Source organism: Zerene cesonia, unplaced genomic scaffold, assembly GCF_012273895.1.
Source record: "Zerene cesonia ecotype Mississippi unplaced genomic scaffold, Zerene_cesonia_1.1 Zces_u001, whole genome shotgun sequence".
NCBI classification, from domain to species: Eukaryota; Metazoa; Arthropoda; class Insecta; order Lepidoptera; family Pieridae; genus Zerene; species Zerene cesonia.
Window position 1 is genome coordinate 4402128 of NW_024045131.1, and position 19711 is coordinate 4421838.

The 19711-nt window shown below is 34.9% G+C and overlaps 3 protein-coding genes across 3 annotated transcripts in view; all 3 read right to left on the reverse strand.

Moving 5' to 3' along the window:
* Nucleotides 1–5876, reverse strand: part of LOC119838239 (putative fatty acyl-CoA reductase CG5065) — a 17433-nt gene extending 11557 nt beyond the window's left edge. Inside the window, exons 1-2 of the mRNA XM_038364093.1 lie at nt 5730–5876; nt 1059–1138 (exon numbers count right to left, since the gene is read on the reverse strand). Of these exons, the coding sequence (XP_038220021.1) occupies nt 1059–1133 (75 nt within the window). The 5' untranslated portion in view covers nt 1134–1138; nt 5730–5876. The remainder of the gene's footprint in view (nt 1–1058; nt 1139–5729) is intronic.
* A 3050-nt stretch (nt 5877–8926) lies between these two features.
* On the reverse strand, nt 8927–15749 carry LOC119838241 (putative fatty acyl-CoA reductase CG5065). The gene is made up of 11 exons (XM_038364095.1): nt 15564–15749; nt 14796–14950; nt 14252–14342; nt 13450–13595; nt 12904–13013; nt 12524–12607; nt 11881–11989; nt 11370–11446; nt 10945–11107; nt 10041–10191; nt 8927–9218 (listed from the first exon to the last, which is right to left on the reverse strand). The coding sequence occupies exons 1-11, from the start codon at nt 15747–15749 to the stop codon at nt 9108–9110; spliced, it is 1383 nt and encodes a 460-aa protein (XP_038220023.1). The 3' UTR covers nt 8927–9107.
* A 1991-nt stretch (nt 15750–17740) lies between these two features.
* LOC119838104 (peroxisomal biogenesis factor 19) overlaps nt 17741–19711 on the reverse strand; it is a 7269-nt gene continuing 5298 nt past the window's right edge. Inside the window, exon 8 of the mRNA XM_038363917.1 lies at nt 17741–19318. Coding sequence (XP_038219845.1) covers nt 19208–19318 — 111 coding nt within the window. The 3' untranslated portion in view covers nt 17741–19207. The remainder of the gene's footprint in view (nt 19319–19711) is intronic.

Here is a 19711-nt window from a genome sequence, read left to right on the forward strand (position 1 = left end):
ATCGTTAAAGAGAGTGAAGCAGTTTAAATACCTCGGACACTGTGTTACGGAGGACCTCAATGATCAGGCTGACATTGATCGGGAGAGAAGATCCCTGGCGGCTAAATGCAATATGCTCGCCCACAGGTTCGCCCGATGTAGCAAAGAGGTAAAAATAACATTATTTAACGCTTATTGCCAAAACTTCTACACGGGAAGCCTGTGGTTTAAATACTCAAAATGTAGCATGAATGCATTACGGGTGCAGTATAATAATGGGTTTAGGATGCTTTTGGGTTTGCCGCGGCACTGTTCAGCGTCAGAAATGTTTGCGCAGGCTCATACAAATGACTTTTATGCCATTTTGCGAAAAAAAACCGCTTCGTTACTGCAGCGGCTTCGTGCAAGTCCCAACGGAATCCTAAATGCATTATCGCAAAAAACTGACTCACCAATACTCAAGCATTTTATTCATGTGTTGGTGAGACAATGATATATTTTGTCTTTTTTTTTTCTTGTGTGTTTCTCTTAGTTTTAATTTTAAAATATTGTGGTTTGAATGGACATGTATTATTTAAATTATTATCACTTTTTTTTTTATTTGAATTTTACCTTTTGTAATTAGGTTTTTGTGAATTTCTTTTTGTAAAATTATTATAAAATGTGATATTGGGTCCTTGTTACCCCGAAATAAAGAATTTATTATTATCGGAGTATTATTATTATATCTAAGCATACATACTCACAGACAGCGAAAGCGACCTTGTTTTACTATGTAGTGATATTCGTTATAAATAGGACAAGAAATATATCGTGATGAGAGCAGCGGTATAAGTGCGATACCACGCAGTAGGGTATCACATACTGGTAGTATCATAGTAAAAGGCTAAGAGATAGTCACTCAAATATCGACTATGAGACTGTTATCCGATATTAATTACATAGGCATCAATTAAAATAAGTATGTTAAACATTGTACACTTCTGTTTTCTGTTATGATCTGTTGTGTGTGTGTATGTCTGTGTCAAAATAAATGTTTTTCTTTCTTTCTTTCAAATACATAATGTAGATACATTTACCTTCCCAACAAAACCAGTTGCTCCTGTGATTAGAATGGACTTGCCCGTGTAGAACTCACGCACAGAGGGCATCATTTTCTCTGAAATAGAAGTTATTTCTTTGTTTTATAATGAAATAATTAAATATCATTTTATATAACATATATATCTATACAAATACTATTCACTGAGGTCCTCTACTTTGAGGGTACTTTGTGGGTGGTCCTCATAACCAGAGGTATATCGCTCGTATCGCCATAAGATATGAGTGGCCCCACCCTTTAGGTCGCCATGATCAGCTCATTATAGTTGAAGTGAAATAAAAATTATTTATTAATAAAAACTACAATTATACTTGATAATATGTGACATAAGATGTACAAACGGTCTTATCGCTATAAAATCTCTCCCAGGCAACCCGGAGTTTTATAAACTGTTATAACTGCTTTGTAGTTTTTAAGTCTGCTTTTTTGTTTCACTAGCTGTTCGCCCCGGTTTCACCCGTGGTACATATATAGTCTAAGTTGCTCAGTGTAATTGAAGCTTTCTAATGGTATAAGAATTTTTAAAAATAAGTCCAGCCGTTCGCGCGTGATGGCATGACCAAGGGAATTAGAAATTCATTTTAATATACATATATAGTTTATACGTGTGTTATTGTTTCTATGTGGTGAACCTAATTAAATTATATTTTCTTTATTCTTTAAAATAAATATTAATAGACCAACTTCTTACTTTTAACAAATATTCATTCAGCCTCTTAATCTTTACTATCTCTGTATCTATGTTATCTGTATATTTATAATAAAAATGTTATAAATAGTATATAATTTAACTTTTTTTGGTTCATAAGGGACTAGTGGTCCGCTAGTGATGGACTAGTGTTATATAGTACTAAAGGATCACGGACATATACAATACAAGATTATTTGAAATCGGCCCTAATTCCTGAGATTAGCATGTTCATACAATCAAACTCTTCTTTATATTATTTGTAAACAAGTATGTGTTTTAATAAAGCACGTCTATCGAGTTGTTTTCAGTTTTATATTGTCAGTAAGTAATAAATTCTGAGCTAATTCCGTTTCAGTTGACTTGATGCTTTGTAACGCGTTCCGAATTGTTAATTCTGCGTTGTTTTTATCCAATTCTGTTCAAATATTGCGTATATTACCAGCTGGGCCTTCGTTTTTATTAAAAACTGGACGCTCGTCCCGGCTTCGCCCGGATATCAGACTTCCTGTTTTGTCCCAAGGATAAAATCCTATCACTCAAGTCAGCTCATACCCTGTCTGTATATGTAAATTTGATCAAAATCCATTCAGGAGTTTCAGCGTGATTGACGGACAAACATCCAAACAAACAAAATTTCACATTTATAATATTAGTGTGATAATAATTGATAATAACGTGTTAATGAAAAACTAATGAGATATTTATTATACAAATTGCTAATAGGCAGTTACATACAAAACATTGCAAGGCATCATTTTTTACTGTGGGAGTCGAGCACGTTTCGGCACGAATTGGGCCAGCTCGCACCGGGGAAGTACCACACCCCCACAGAAGACCGGCGTGAAATAATAGCTTGCTATTGTGTTTCGTTCCGTGAGTAGGGGAGCTGGAGGATCATTTCCTTTCCTCACCCTTTCCAGTCCATTCCTTCTTTCCAGTCATCAATCCTTTCCATATCCCTTACCCCTTAAAACCGGACAACGCATTCGCAGAGGTCTGAGTCTCTGCCAGTTTCATGGGCGGTGGTGATCGCTTACCATCAGGCGAACCACCAGCTCAGTTATCCGCTATGACATAAAGGAAAAGAAACGTTTAATACAATTTAAATATCTTTTGTATATTTTGACGAACACATTAATTTTTTCAGAACGTTTTTCCAAAAGCACTTCAGAAATTATAAAACGTTTGTGAAACTGTAGCTGTAAGTTTGGGGAAAATGAATTCTACTGATGTTATAAATGCGAAAGTTCGTAAGGATGTGTGTGTGTGTTTGTTGCTCTTTCACGCAAAAACTGCTGAACCGATTGCAATGTAATTTGGATTTGTAACTTAGATAGCTGGACAACTGGAATAACATATAGGCAACTTTTTATCCTACGGGATATGGACTTACGCGGGTGAGATCGCGGGGCGCAGCTAGTACCCTATAATGTCCTATAGCATTCACAGATCACGGTCATACATATCGGTTCTAGGTTCAGTGGCGGATTTACAAATTTTCAGGGTATAGGCTGAATAGTTTTTGCCGCCCTTGCCTCAACAATTGTCATTTCATACATTATTTTTACAATGCAAGTGGAAGTTCGCTTCTCCCGAAATGTGCAAAGACAAGCGAGAGAGAAAAGTCATCGACAAAATTGGTTGCAGGCGTCAGCTGAAAACCGTCATAGAAAAATCTTTTTGATTTCTATAAGGTGAAAAAAAAATTCGTTCCCCAAATTTGCCGCCCCCAAAATCTGCCGCCCTAGGCTCGAGCCTAATCAGCCTGCTGGTAAATCCGCCACTGTCTATGTTATGCGTATGAATTTATAAGATTTTTAAGAAACGCGAGTAAAGACGTGTATAGAAGTAGTATAATTAACTGTTAGTTCTAGAAATAATTTGATGGTTAGTGCGAAATGTCGGTAGTGTAACCATCCGGTTACAAGAATATTTGTCAAGAAAATATATAGAAGCAGCCGTGAAGTAATCGCTTGCGAATTATTGTTTATAATTACAGGCACAAGTGCGCCCCGCGGCTTCCTCCGTAATTGGCTATTTATGGGGTTAATCAAATTCATACTCTACGTATATATTCATGAGGGTTTTTACGTATTCATGACTAGTCGTTTTTTTAACTACCATAGATTCTGGTTGTTTCTTTCTTGATTCTGGTTGTTTGTTTTGATTTGATAAACAAATTTGATTTGATTTGTTTCATGTATCTCCCTGCTATTGTGTGTATTTGTCACACAAGCAAAAAGGCTCATCGGATCTTGATGGAATTTGGCAGAGAGCTATATTACATATGAAGCGAGAGATAGGATTGTTTCTATCGATTGCTATGCGAGTGAAGCGGACTTGCGAAAGCGAAGCGAATAAAAACTCTCAAATCTGTATAAGTGATGATCGTTCGTGTCTTACACAAAAACCGATAAATCCATTTTGATAAAAATTTTACTATACAAATAGATTGAAACCTGAAAAAGTCCCTCTTGCTGCAAAGTTGCATTGTATCTGAGATACCACGTGATTCGTGAACGAAGCCGCTGGCTAATGCTAGTGAAGTGCGATACGCACGTGCAGCTGTGTATATTTTAGCAGAGAAATCTGAATCATCATCATCAGCCCATATATGTTCCCACTGCTGGGACACAGGCCTCCTATGAGGGTCCAGGCCATAATCCACCACGCTCGCCAAGTGCGGGTTGGCAGATGCCTTGGACATGCCAACCGTAGCAACGCCTAGCCTAGGCGTCGTTGTATAAAACATTTGAATTATATAAAACTTTAATATGAATTTGACTAAGGTGTTACCCGTTTATAAACGCCTAGATAGATTTAAAATCATGTTGCATTCACAACATTCTTAAAACCCATCTATATTATCAAAAATATATTAGCAAAAATAGTTGCTCTAGGAGGTTTCGCCAGGATTCCTACCGAATCCGATGTAATGTGAATATAAATAAAACTATACTATTATGATTGACTAGACGCTCATCCCGGCTCCACCCGGATATCAATTCCTGTTTTATCCCAAGGGAGCATTTAATCGGCATAAAAAGTATCCTATCACCCAAGTCAGCTCATACCTGTATACCAAATTTCGTTCAGTAGTTTCACCGTGACTGACGTACAAACATCCAGACAAACAAACTTTCACAATTATAATATTAGTGTGATAACATAATTAATAAAAAAATCCTCTATAATTAATTTATTAACATAATTAATAATAAAGCCTCAACCATAGTTTCTCCGTAAAATATATTATAAAAGTGTATATTATAACTCATATATAGAATACCTGGTCACCTGTTATCCCAGTTGCCTGGAAGATCTCACTATTAAATGATAAGGCTGCTAAATAACCATTTATGTCTTTTCTTCGCTTAAAAGTACCCAGTAAACTTCGTTTGGTTAGTTATATGATGTTACAAATAAATAAATAAGTAAATAAAGAATTACAGTTGGATAGTAGATTCATTAGAGAAATAAACCTTAAATATTTATATAATCTCTCATGAAGACACCATCAGAATTTTTTTATGATAAATAATTTCTAATTTTTTAATTATTTAGAAACAGTTTAATTTATCGCCCACTTTATGAATCTGGATGTATTATAATTTTTATTTCTTATCGAAATAACCATTAATTTGCAATGTATGGATAAAAAATACCAATTTATTTAAAATTCTATTTCAAATACCTATCCTTAAAATAAATTCATGTAGTGTAGTTAACCATTTTGCTAGATTGTAGTTAAATATACAGTTTAAAAAAATATATATTTGATTTTAAATATATCTGATCATATTGATGCAATAATATTAATGTAAATAAAATTGTTTAAATTAAATATTTAAATGAATGTAATAATCATATTTGATTAACACGATCCTGCAAAGGGCAAAACAAAAAAAAGTATCTATTTATCCGAATAAAAAAATACAAAATGCGAAATATACAAACCAGTTTCCTCCACCCGTCGCTAGATGGCGCGCGTATCAAACAAGCACGACTGCACACTGCCGCTGCCAGCGCACGTTTGGGTTGACTGACCTAACTGATAATTATTTCAATATCATTAATATGAAAACTGAAACATCCGCTGTGTTCAATATATTCGGTTGTGTATTGTAAAGGTAGGTCGCTTACCTACGCATCGAATTAGGGTTCCTTATGCACTAATGACTGAAATAATACGATTTTAGAATGACTCATTGCATATCATGTTACTGGGTTTATTATCAGAAATTAATATTGTTATTTCATTGTTATGTTGAAAGCAAAATCACAAATCACACTTATAATTGTGAAAGTTTGTTTGTAAAGCAAAGCTAGGCATACAGCCATTTAAAGACGAACAGATAAAAAGAGCTTGTGAGAAATAACATGATTTGAAATATAATTATAGAATACAATAGAACAGTATATAATTTATTTCAAGAAACAAGGTACACAAAAGATAGAAAGGAAAAAGAATACATAAAAATATTAATAAAGAAAAATAAGAATACATTTTAAAACAATAATTGTTTATTTGCTGAGATAAAAAAACGTGTGGTATGATGGTATCCGATCCGTCGTATCGGATAAAGGTCTTGACTCAGCATGGTGCATTAAAATCAATCTAATATGTTTAGAAATTAAAAACTTTTTAACGGATTTTAAACGCGATTTGTTCATTATATTATTAAGCCGACGTTTTGAACACTTTACAGCGAGCGTGGTCACGGGGAGACTGAGATGTCATGTCTTGAAGGTCATACAAAAATTATTGTTTGTGAACTACCTCCACCTATTTCTCCGCAGTTGGTATGTGGAGTATTTTTCTGGATGTTGGCAGTATTGGCTGATAGTGTCTTCTGGTCTTTTGGTATGTCTGTCTAAATGTATAATACTCGCGTAAAATCAAACACAAGAAAATACCAGTCTAATATAATTAATATAGAGATTATAATTAATAACGAATATTGTGTTCGCAGTTTTCTTGCGGAACCCGATATGTTTGTCAGACTCGCACTTGGCCGGTTTATTAAAGCAATTACAACAGCATTACTTTGCACTTTTTTATTTATTTCAATGTTTGTTTTAAACAATTATATCATGTTATCATTATATTCGACATGTGACATCTGCCAACCCGCACTTGGCGAGCGTGCTGGATTATGGCCTGAACCCTCATGGGGCCTGTATCCCAGCAGTGGGAACAGGTATGGGCTGATGATGATGATGATGATATTATTCAGAAAGATTTTACGTGATTTGTAGGTGGTAATTGAAACACATTTTTATTTGATCTCTTTTATAGCTTAAAATTAATTTCGTTAACGTCATATATTTTGTTTTCACTGCTTGTTTAATAATAATAATAAAAACATTTATTGCTAACATCACAAAAATACCACAACATAAAAAGATAAGATTTCATCTAAATATTTATTTAAAATACGTTCAATCTTACCATATGTAGTAATTAATATACACTTAAAATCTTTTAGTATGAATAAAAAAACATTTAAACCACTAGAAGAAATGCGATTTGTTTTAACACTTGAATAAGTTAAAAATCAAATTTATAATGTACCAGATACAAATCTAAAGATTCAATTCATAATGAAATAGTGTGAACCAATGGAAGTGAATCCGTTTCATTGTCAGGAACAGCTGATAAGAAAGTGATAAAATTTGTACAATTACTGCAAATAAATTACTTTTTTAACCGACCTTCCCAAAAAGGAGGGAGGGGTTCAATTAACTGTATTTGTCTTTTTGAAAAACAATATTTAATAGAAACAGAAAATTCTGGGGATTCATAAAAAATGTCTCGGTCTGGCAGGCTACAGAAGGCTGACCACCTACTTGTCCATTAAGAAAATCGATCAGTGAAACAGATGTATATCACTTGCCCCATACCCCACTAGGGGACACGGGACTTCACTTTGATAATTAATTAAATATTTTTGATACATTATTTGCAATTTTAACAAGGCCCGTTTCCTTTTCCTCACCCGTCATAGTCCATTCCTTCTTTCCACTCATTAATCCTTTTATTTTCCCTTACCCCATAAAAGCGGGCAGCGCATTCGCAGAGGCACTGCCTTTGCGAATGTTCACGGCGGTGGTGATCGCTTACCATCAGGCGAACCACCAGCTCAGCTGCCCGGTATGACATAAAGAAAAAACTAAACAGAACAATCAAATAGACCGAAAGAACTATATAAATTTAGATTCAGCTATTGGTAGAATAAATATACAAATGAAATAAACGTATAACATTAAATAAAAGACATATTTATTCTTAATAAAGATAATATATTTACAATATAATAACATATTTACAATTTATAATCCGTTGTACAATTTTAGACTAAAGACACACACAAAATAAGCTAGTGAGAGCATCAGCACCATTTTCACAAGTAGATCCAAATAATATAGCCTGAAATGAAAAAAAATGCTATTAAAAACATACGATAACTAGCGGCCCGCCCCGAATTCGCCCGAGGTACATATACATATATATAGCCTAAAGCCTTCCTCAACAAATCAGCTATCTAATACTGAAGAAATTTTTCAAATCGGACCAGTATTACTTGAGATTAGCGAGTTCGTACGTAGATAGCTGAACAACTGGAATAACACGTAGGGAACTTTTTTTCCCGATATTCCTACGGGATATAGACTTACGCGGGTGAAACCGCGGGGTGCAGCTAGTATATTATAATCTATAGGTGTGAAATCGTTATATGGAGACATGGGTATTGGATATAATGTCAAATGAAGTTATATTCGAGTTATACAGGAATTTAAGCTGAAGCAAGGATCCAAGGATTCGTAACCCGCACCTAACGAATTTTTGGGAAAAATAAATTCTCAGCATATACAGTCCAACCAAAAACAATACGTTTAATTTTAAGCGAATGTTAAGGATTACAATTTGTCGATAAATTCGCGAGTTTGATTTTATTCTAACGGTATTTATAATCTTACAGTGACACACAAACAAAAAAATATATATAAAGAAAGATTTTGTATGTGGGAGTCGAGCACGATTCCGCACGACAGCTCGCACCGGGTAAGTACCACATCCCCACAAAAGACCGGCGTGAAATAAAAGCATGCTATTGTGTTTCGTATGGTGCGTGGGGGAGCCGGAGACCGTTGTCCTTTTCCTCGGTCCTCCCAGTCCATTCCTTCTCACCATTCACAATCCTCTCCTTATCCCTTGAAAGCGGCTAGCGCATCCGCAGAGACACGACCTCTGCTCTGTTCACGGCGGTGATCGCTCACCGTCAGGCGAACCACCAGCTCAGTTGCCCGCTATAATATATAAAGGAAGATAGATTACCTATTATGCAGTAAACGAGCTTGAGGCAAAGTCTCCGGCCGCTCCCCGCAGCAGAACTCTCTGGCACCTTTCAAGTAGTTGCGAATGTAACTCGGCCATTGCATCTCCTGAAATAAAAAAAACCTTCATATTTAACCTGTCTTTAGCCACTTTTATTAAAAGCTGAAGAGTTTTTTATTGATCTCTTAAACACTCTTGCTTGTATGACAAGGAAGGAAATAATCTCAGGAACTAATAGATCGAATTCGGAAATCTTTTCTTCCATTAAATATCTTTATTGAATACTACTGTTTACCCCGGCTTTGTGGTACATATATAGCCTATTCCACTCAGTGAAGCTACAGCTTTCTAATGGTGTAAAAATTTTTAAAATCAGTTGAGTATTTGTTTAATTTTTAGTTTTATAGCATTGAAATGCTTTATAAAATGAGAAATTTTGACAGAATAGAAAAAATTTGATCACGAGGCAGGATTCGAACCTGCGTATCTTGCCTAACCGTAGCAACGCCTAGCCTCTCGGCCACCCGTGATCCTGCCACAGTAATCGAATTTCTTCTACTCTTTCGGTTTCATGTGCCTAAGGGGCACCCCACGCCATCTATTGAGATGATTAAGAACCATCACAACCAATACGAAACATTATTTCAATGATTACAATATTGTATCGATGGAACGCGCCATTGTTAAATTTAATTTTTTCTATTCTTTCAAAATTTCTCATTTTATAAAGCATTTCAATGCTATAAAACTAAAAATTTGTTGCTACGGTTAGGCAAGATACGCAGGTTCGAATCCTGCCTCGTGATCAAATTTTTTCTATTCTGTCAAAATTTCTCATCAGTTGAGTAGTTTTTGAATTTAGCCGTTACAAAGAATCAAACATATTCTTCCTCTTTATAATATAAGTGTACACAACGACTTAAACAAACCTTTGGATCAGTATAGAATATATTATCTTCATCTTTAGAGATGTTTTCCCTTAGAGACATAAACCTGTCGTTCTTGAAATGCCAAGATTTGATCGTGTAATATTGCAGGACTTTCATACCGTCGCTTATTCTTTTATGGATGCCGACTAAGCTGCAAGAGAAATGATTCATCAAAATCGATTCACCCAGTCGAAAGTTCTGAGGTCACAAAGCCTATAAAATACAGGCGAATTGGTAACCTCGTAGTAGTGTTTTGAGAACTAAAGCACAGACGCAGAATTCTCTCGATTCTAGACCAGACATAACCTTAAAAATAGCTCGTTTATAAGATCCTGACAGACGAATTCAAAAAAAAGTTTGTTGTCAAAATAGTGGTGTGATATTTGGTGTATAGCGAATCAATTGTTCATTTTAATAAATTTGTGTACTTGATAATGTTTTTTTGACTCTAATCATTTTTTTCATTCATTCGTGTTCGAATTTCTGGTACATAAGCTACTTCACTGATTAGTATCATCATAATCCGTTCAGTGGTTTTCACGTGTGCGAATAATTTAAAAAATTTCTTAGAAACTTTCAGTTTATAATATTTACAGGACTGAAATATGTTTCAATTTATAAAATTAACTTGTTAGTTTGACAAAATTTATCGATAAAAATTCCATGCCTCTGTTATATATTTGAATCTGAGTGAGATTTCAAATTTGAATATCAATTGAAATCTCACTCTAAATAAAAATTAGTCATGTTAAGTTTAATATTTACATTTATTACGTGTTAGAAGAAATATAATATATGAATTTTCGAGTTTCTACTTTCAAGACCCGCTAATAAAGTAACTGATAGACTATTCACCACTTACGTATCCATACACCACATCTAGATATGTATCTACAGGACTTACAAAGGCTTTTTCCCCATTAGAACGAGACAGCAATCCACGAAGTACGCGGGCAGCATGTGTGTGAGCAGGACGGCGATAGCGTGGTGCGCTTCTGACGTTTTGGCGGAACCTCCCGGGTACCATAGCGGTACTGAGAATGGGTAGTCTTGGACATATTTGCGCGCTGAAATATTTGTTTCGTTTCAACTACGTCACAGATTATACATTTAAAAAAGTTGTCAGGTAACTTTTTTATTAAAACTACGACACAGATTATATAATAAATCCACTGATTATGTGAAACAAATAATTTTTTAGCTCCGGGTTAGTATTATATAAAAAAAGTCGTAAAAGTCGGTACACCGAGTAAAAGTTATGTACAAACAAAAAAAATACAATCGAATTAATTTTATCTGTGACAGTATAGAGTATAGATAGGAACTCACCAAGCTCAACAGATTCCCGCCAAGTAATGGGATTAACATCCGATCTAGCCACGTTACACACCAAGATGTCTTTTGGCCTGTAATAAGAATAATCATCATTCATCATTAACGCCTTTAAAATTTTTTAGCCTTTAATTGATGATGACGGTGTCAAAACATATGACCAATCAACGGAGGGAGGTGACCCATATGATGATGATGACAAAGATGATTTTCTTTTATTGTCATTAATTTATGATAACGGTGACAATACTAATGATGTGTAAATGAGGTTGGTAGACAGGGTGATGATAATGACTATATTGGTGATGATGATGATGATGATGATAACGATGGCTTTTTTTTATCATTTATTAAAAAAACAGTTATGACAGAGTCCATTCCATGTCTAGTCCATGTCCATGATCCAGTGTCCAACCATATATCAATAAAGGCTTAATTTTAAATTCCTCTATGACAAAGTTTTTTTGTTGATTATCGTAATGATGTTGATGGTGACGGTGAACCTCACCTCTGCGTAGCGGTGCGGAAGGCGAGCAGGATGCAGCCGTTCACCACGAGGTCCACCGGCATCGCATCCACGCGCTGCGCGTCGTCACAGAGCATCGAACGGATCACCCCTGTGGTGATGGAGATGTAGAAAAAAAGCTACCAGTGGAAGAGTTCCGGTCGAAATTTAAGTATATTGGGTGTTTGAATTAGGTTATATTTATTATTCTTTTATGTATGTCATGGAAAATAAATAAAAACAATTGGGTGTTCCGCCGATGGTGTATTATGACGGAACTAATACTTTTTAATACGATGATTACGTAAAAAATATTCATAAAATTATATATTTTTTACTATTAGATGAATTCTAAAAAGTCGTTGTGTACACCCCTAACTGATCCCTCCCCTTTTGTCATCGGCACGCACACATACGTTTCAGGGTTATGTTTTCATATTTATATTTATTTGCATGTGTGTGTCCAATGCATGGTAGTGTGTTTTATCCGATTTTTCTAAATTTAATATCTTTTTGTGTCTTTTGTAATATTATCATAATTGTGCACACCTCAATATAAACAAACTTAAATAACTATAAGCGTTGTCTGGTAGAGTTGTAATTTTATGTGAGTGTGTGTGTGCATGAGTGTGTGTGCGTGTGTTACCTTTAGCAGCGCCAACGATGATGCCTGTGGGACCATTCAGGTTGTCCACCCACCTTGGGAACGGTTCCTTCAGCGAAGCAGTCACTGGAATGGATGTACAATTAATAAAATATCTAGCTGACCCGGCAAACGCTGTTCTGCCTCACATTTATCATTTAAGGGGATGAAAATAGATGTAAGGCCCGTTTTCTTTTCCTCAAACATCCCAATCCATTCCATCGTCAACCCTTTCCATATCCCTTTAAAAGCGGGTAGCGCATCCGCAGAGGCACTACCTCTGCTCTGTTCACGGGCGGTGGTGATCGTTTACCATCAGGCAAACCACCAGCTCATTTACCCTGTCACATAAATAAGTATATAATGCTTGCTCCATAACTTACCTATTGAAGGTCTCGCTATAGCAATGGGAAACTTCCCCTGATACTCAGACACTAACTGCTCTGCGAGTGACTTCGTATAGCTGTAGGTGTTTGGTTGAGGAGATATCAGCCTGTGGACAATGTTATATCACACTATTATAGTAATTGTTTGCTAATCTCAGGAACTATTGGACCAACATCAAATATTCTTTCACCGTTTGAATTTTACGTGATTTTTGAGGGCTATAGGTTGTAAATCTACTACGGGAAAAGTGGGAACCACTTAAGTTCTTTAAATATTTTTTCAGATTTATATCATAAGCGGGCAACTGAAGTGGTGATTCACCTGATGGTAAGCGATCATCACCGCCCATGAAACATTCGATGAGTTATTGCCCCTGCGAATGCGATTCCCGTTTATAAAGGGGGAAGCGATAAGGAAAGCATTGACAACTGGAAAGAAGGAATAGACTAGCAAGGGCAAGGTAAGGAAACGGGCCATCGAGGTTATTTAACTGGTTACCACGCGAATGAAGCCGCAGGATCGACGTAGTTAAGATTGCTTACTTTGGCTCCAAATGTTTCAACAACTGGTAGTCCATCCACTGGATGCTGTGTATGATATCTCGTGGATTGTGTTTTGATGGATATAACTCCTCATCCAGACTTGGGATGTCTGAACGGCAGTAGGATGTCGAGAGGTGAATGAATGCCTGATAAGGTTACAAATAGCATTAATTTATAAAGAGGATACACTAATATTATAAAGAGGAAAGTTGGGTATTACTGTATGTTTGTAACGTTTTCACGCAAAAACTACTGGACCGATTTCAAAAATTCTTTCTAATTGCTGCAACTACACTGATTGATAGCTTATGTAATATGTACCAGGGGCGAAACCGGGGCGAAAGGCTAGTATTTACATAATCAAATGGCATCTATTTAAATAAATTTTCTATTTTCAGTTTTAACGGTATTTGAACGCGATTTATTCATTACATTATTTATTAGATAATCCCGAAGTTTCGATACACTTGACAAAGCGCGTAGTTTTGTACATCAATTTGTTCATTTCTCTTTTCTTCAAATGGGAAAACTCAAAGCTAGTGACTCTTGGAAATACAATCATGAGAATTTTTAAAGAACAGAAAAAAACATCATCACGATACGGAATTCGAACCCGCGTCTTTTTGCAAAACCGTATCAACAACTAGCCTCTCGGCCACGTGATCCTGTATCACCGATCGAATCTCTTCTCCTATTTCGGTTTCATGTGTAAGGGACGCCATCTTTTAAGATGATTAAAAACCTCCTCAACCAATATGAAACATTAGGTTTATTGAATAATTGTTATTATATTAATACTCACCAATAAATTGTTCATGTTTTCGGCCAGCTGCAACACTCTCTGCGTTCCGACTACGTTCATATTAACAGCGTCTCGAATGAACATGTTAAATCTGAAAGCAGAAAGGATACAGAAGACTAGAAATTATGTGTGTGTTTTGAAAAAGCACGTGTTTATAAAATGTGTAGTTTTACTAATCATGGATGTTTTTTTCACGACATTAATTTATAAATAGTAATATTAATAGCTTATATAGATGATAGAACATTAAGTTTTTAATTTTAAGCATTCATTTTCGTCAACCTAGAACGACTTAGGTCTTAGGTAATCACTATATGACGGTGCAAGATGAGAGGCCTGTTTCCTTTTCCTTACCTGTCCCAGTCCATTTCTTCTTTAAAGCCGTCAATCATTTCATTCCCTTACACGTTAACAGCGGACAGCGCGTCTATATTCATGAGGTGATCGCTTACCATCAGGCAAACCACCAGCTCAGTTGCCCGCTATGATATAAAAAAGCTCCTCAACTGCAAACCCTTAACCCCCTAGGTAAATAATAACTCACTTAACACAAGCTGCACTGTGGAAAACAACGTGGCAATCTTCCTCCAGGAGTCTCCTGTCATCAGCCGACATTCCGAGATCTTCTGCTAAGATGTCGCCCCGTATCACGTGCAGTTTCTCGAAGATGTGTGGATCGTGACGTATGTTATCGAACACCTGGTGATTCAAATTCAAATTCAAATTCAAATAAAAAAATCAAATTCAAATAATAATAAAAAATCAAATTCAAATTCAAATTTAAATTGGCGAGAAAATTGTTGATTGAATACTGATTTTTGTTGCGCCGATCACATTAAAAACCATTGGGTAGATTTTGAAAAAAAGGTGATAAACCATATAAGGTATATTCAAGTAAATACTTCTTTTTTTTATACATAATATTTGAAAAAAAATTGAAGACGTAAACTAAACTTTTTTGGATAAAACAGTTATCTTCAATCTACATAAATAAAAATGAATCGTCAAATGGTTTGCGTAAAACTCTGGAACGGATCTGATGGAATATCATTTATGGGATCATATAAGTGATGAAGTTTGATCCATTTTAATAGAAATTTTAATTTAATGAAATAACTAATCATATCTTTATATTACGTTATCCAATAAAATTGACTCGTAGATCTAAGATCCAAGATAAATGATTGTGTACAATCCCCCTTAGAGAACCCCTTTTTTTAGGAAGGCTATGGGCTATATATGTACCATGGGCGTAGACCGTAGTCAGGGCGGACCGCTAGTGAATCACATATGATTATTGTACCCAACTCACCCTGGAACTAATAAACTGATTCCACCTCATCTTCAGCCCCTGGCCTTTCTTCGGGCGCATCATGATGTAGACCCGCTGCAGCCCGGGACAGCTCCTCAGCAGCTTCTCCACCAGCACCTTGCCGATGAAGCCAGTCGCGCCAGTGACGAGCACATTCTTCCCCGAGTAGAAGTCGGCTACTTCCATTGTGCTGTTGGAATATTACTGCATGAAACCGAAAGAGTAGAAGAAATTCCATTGCTGAAGCGGGATACTATTTTTCAAAAAGACTCGGGTTCGAATTCCGCCTGGTGACATTTTTTATTCTTTATAAAATTCTCATTTATAAAGCATTTCAATGCTATAAAGCTAAACATGAAATCTGATAAAACATAAAAGATTTCCTCTAATTATAATATGCGAAAGTAACTCTGTCCGTCTGACACGTCCAAACTGTAGAACCGATTCGAATGAAATTTGTTGCAACAATAATTCGAGACCTGTGAAAGGACATAGGATAGTTTTTATCCTGCAGGAACGAGAAATATGAGAATTTGTATGGAGTTGCATAATATATGTATTTTACTTTACGAGCGCAGCCGAAGGCAGAAACTAATAACATTATAACTCACTCTTTAGATGACACCAAATAATTCAAATTATCAATTGAATTTTTAATACAATTAGAAATTTTTTGATACACTGATTTAAATTTTAAGTTCTCACTTAAACTTTCGATAAAAGAGTTTTTACAACTTTTATAACTTAGCTTATAAAAATATAAGTAGTTATATATAGGTACACTAACTTTCTCGGGAATCACGCAAAACAGATTAACAATACCCAATATTTTTTGAAACATTTATAGAGTAATGTGAATGAGTTACAACACCAGATTTGGGTCGGATCCACAAGGTTACTGTCAATTGTAATCAAATGAATTTCGTAAGATGGTATGTTTTAGTTCAAGACGTGTTCTGACATATTTTTTTTAACAATTTAATGAGTCATTCCTAGTTTCAGGAAAATCGGTGAAAAAAATCGGTCAAGTGCGAATCGAATTAGCGATACTAAGGAACTACAAACCAGCTAAAGAGAAAAGGAAAAAATCGGTCAACCATCCAATTAATTACCGCGTCTACCGTAACTTAACCTCGATATTTTATTATTTGCTGCTATAGCGGCAATAGAAGTTTATCATCATCAAAAAATTTCACTTTCTAACTAGGTAAGATCATTTATCATCATCGGTTCATGAGATGCAGTTTGGTGATACACGGACGTACGGATGGACAAACATATAGTTTTCGGTTTTACCCTTGGGGTCCGCAAACATAAAAAATTACAGGTATTAGCTACCACTTTTTATATACTTTTTTTACTGATTTTATTTTTATTTGTTTATAAGAAGATTAAGAAACAGTGTACCCAGTCATAGAAGATATTGTTTTGACGAAACAAAGACTTCATGTTAAAATACATTCATGATTGATACATAAATTGTGGTTTATGACCACATGATCAAAATCAAATGAAAACTATTTATTGTGCACCATTCAGACCAACCATTCGGAAAAAAGTACGGGAATTATAAATGAAACAATTTGATATTAGAAGAGCACATTAATAGATAAAAAATGTTAATTTTGTGCTAGTTAAAAGTTGTCTTTGATGATCTAGCAATAAAAATAACAAATTTCTTATTACTTTAATTTATTGTACATCAACACAGACGAACTAAAATTTTATATACCCAACGACACAATAGGCTGAAGGAGTTGCAAGACTCGGTTGTTAATATTTTATGTTATAAATGTAGTAATGCGTTTATTTTCCGTTAAACAATTATAATTGTTTATTTAATTAAAAAATAATGAACAACAATTAAAACTATCCCTATTAATTTAAATGCGAAAGAGCCTCTATCTGCTTGTCTCTTCTTCACGCCTGTACGCCTTAACACGCACACGCACACGCACGCCTTAACTGTACCGAATTGGATGAAATTTGTTAGAAAGATAGACTCGAAAAAAGATATGGGACTTTTTTGATTACGGGGGCGAAGCAGCGGGTATAAAATTACGTATTTTAAATTTTTTATTTTAATCAATTAGGATCTGTAGTATATAATAAAACACAAAATAATTCAAAAACTGTAATAAAATAACTGTAACATACAACTATAGTCAATATATTTGTAAAATATTAAATAAAAATAAAATACATACATCATGGACATACAGTTTATGGCAGTTCCTCCCAAACAAGATATTTATTTGAAATAGCTTACGTTTTGGACACAAAATAATAAGAAATCGGCTCGAAGGACCATAACTCGCAAAGATTGGTTGTAATGCGGTAGCTCATAACTTAATTCTCATAATAATTTATTGGTAGGTCTGAGTCAAATATCTTATATACCGTTGTATATGAGTTTTTACTTGACTCAGACATTGCAAAGAAACATTCAAGTGATTCGATTATTTTTAACATAAATAAAACTAAAACTAAAGCTGGATAAAATTTGATAACCTGAACAATAACTTAAGAAGAAAAAAATACCTATTTTTCATAATAAAAAAAGTTAACAGACATTATCCATGATATAATACAAATTAAATATTCAAGTCACCTCCCACAACCCCTCCCCGTAAATTCAATCATTCATACCGCTTTAAAACGTGATTTAGTACATACCGAACGAAACCCGTTCATTTTAAAGCCTGTTAAATAAATCACGGTTTAAAACCGTTAAACTTTTTGGTCAACAAATGAACACGTGTTTATTTTTTTTTTATCCCTTCCGATTCCAATGGATAAATGTTAGCCTTAAACTCAAAACAATCATTTAGAAATTTTCATTTCTATTTAAATATAAAAAATATGACCATAAATTATTAAAAAGTGATTAAATAAACAGTTATATAAGCATTGCATTTCATGATTAATTTTATATTCAACATTATCGAGTTATTTCCTTGTAAACGAAAATACTGTTAGTGATTAAATCAATCTATTCACCAAACCAATCAATTCATCGACCATACAATCAATCAATCATTTAACCAACTAACTTTCCAAACAATCAATCCCATGGATCACTGTTTCATACAACCAATCTTTTAATGAACCAATCAAAATCCAATCGATTGATCATCAATCCACTTGTCAATCAATAATTTAACCAACGGTATATTAGTCAACCAATCCCTTAAATCCACCAATTACAATAAATCTACGAATCAACCAACAACCGATTGATTGCTAAAACGCACATTTCCAACCATGATCTATCCAAAAAGCTTAGTTACCAATCAATCAATCACAATCAATAACGAACCAATCAATCAATTGACCACCAAACCAATAAATCGAAACACCGAGAAATAAATTATCGATTTCAATTAGAAATTAGAAACTTTTTCACGGATTTTTAACGTGATATATTCATTATATGATTTATCTCTCCCCATGGCCACGCTCATTATAAAGTGTACGAAACATAGGGTTAAGCTATATAAATAAATCGCGTTTAAAATCCGTTAAAAAGCCTTTAATTCCTAATTGTATAATACTCGTGTAAAATCAAACACAAGAAAACAATTTTAATATAATTATATTGTCCGAAGCTGTGGCGAGGTTGGTGAGTCTCCGGCTGGTTTGGTCTACATGAGGCAGCATTGGGACGGGTCTTGCCCCGGGGCGGGGGCAAACCCTTCCGGTGGGGCAGCTATATCCCCCACTAGTTCTGTGGGCGGCTGGCCCAGGTCTTGCATCTGTATAAAGATTCGATATTCATCTTTACATTTAGGCATGTAGCGTGGTCTTTGACTGGCTTGACCGATTTTTATGAGTTTATCTGTATTTTTTATGTCATGCTACTATTTCACGCCGGTGCGTGCTCAACTCCCACATATTAAATTTATTAAACTTATTTTTTCATAAAACTTAAGACAATGCAAGGACCATTCAACCAATGGACCATCATCCCCCGACATAAATATACCCCATATAAGACCCTATGTATAGACTAAAACAAAAAAAAACTTTGAACGTATCAAACTATAAATTTACCCCTCAACCCCTTTTTTTGATTTATCAATGACAATAAAACTAATCAATACAAAGATCATCAGATCGAATCTTGATGGATCGAGGACCTGATAGAC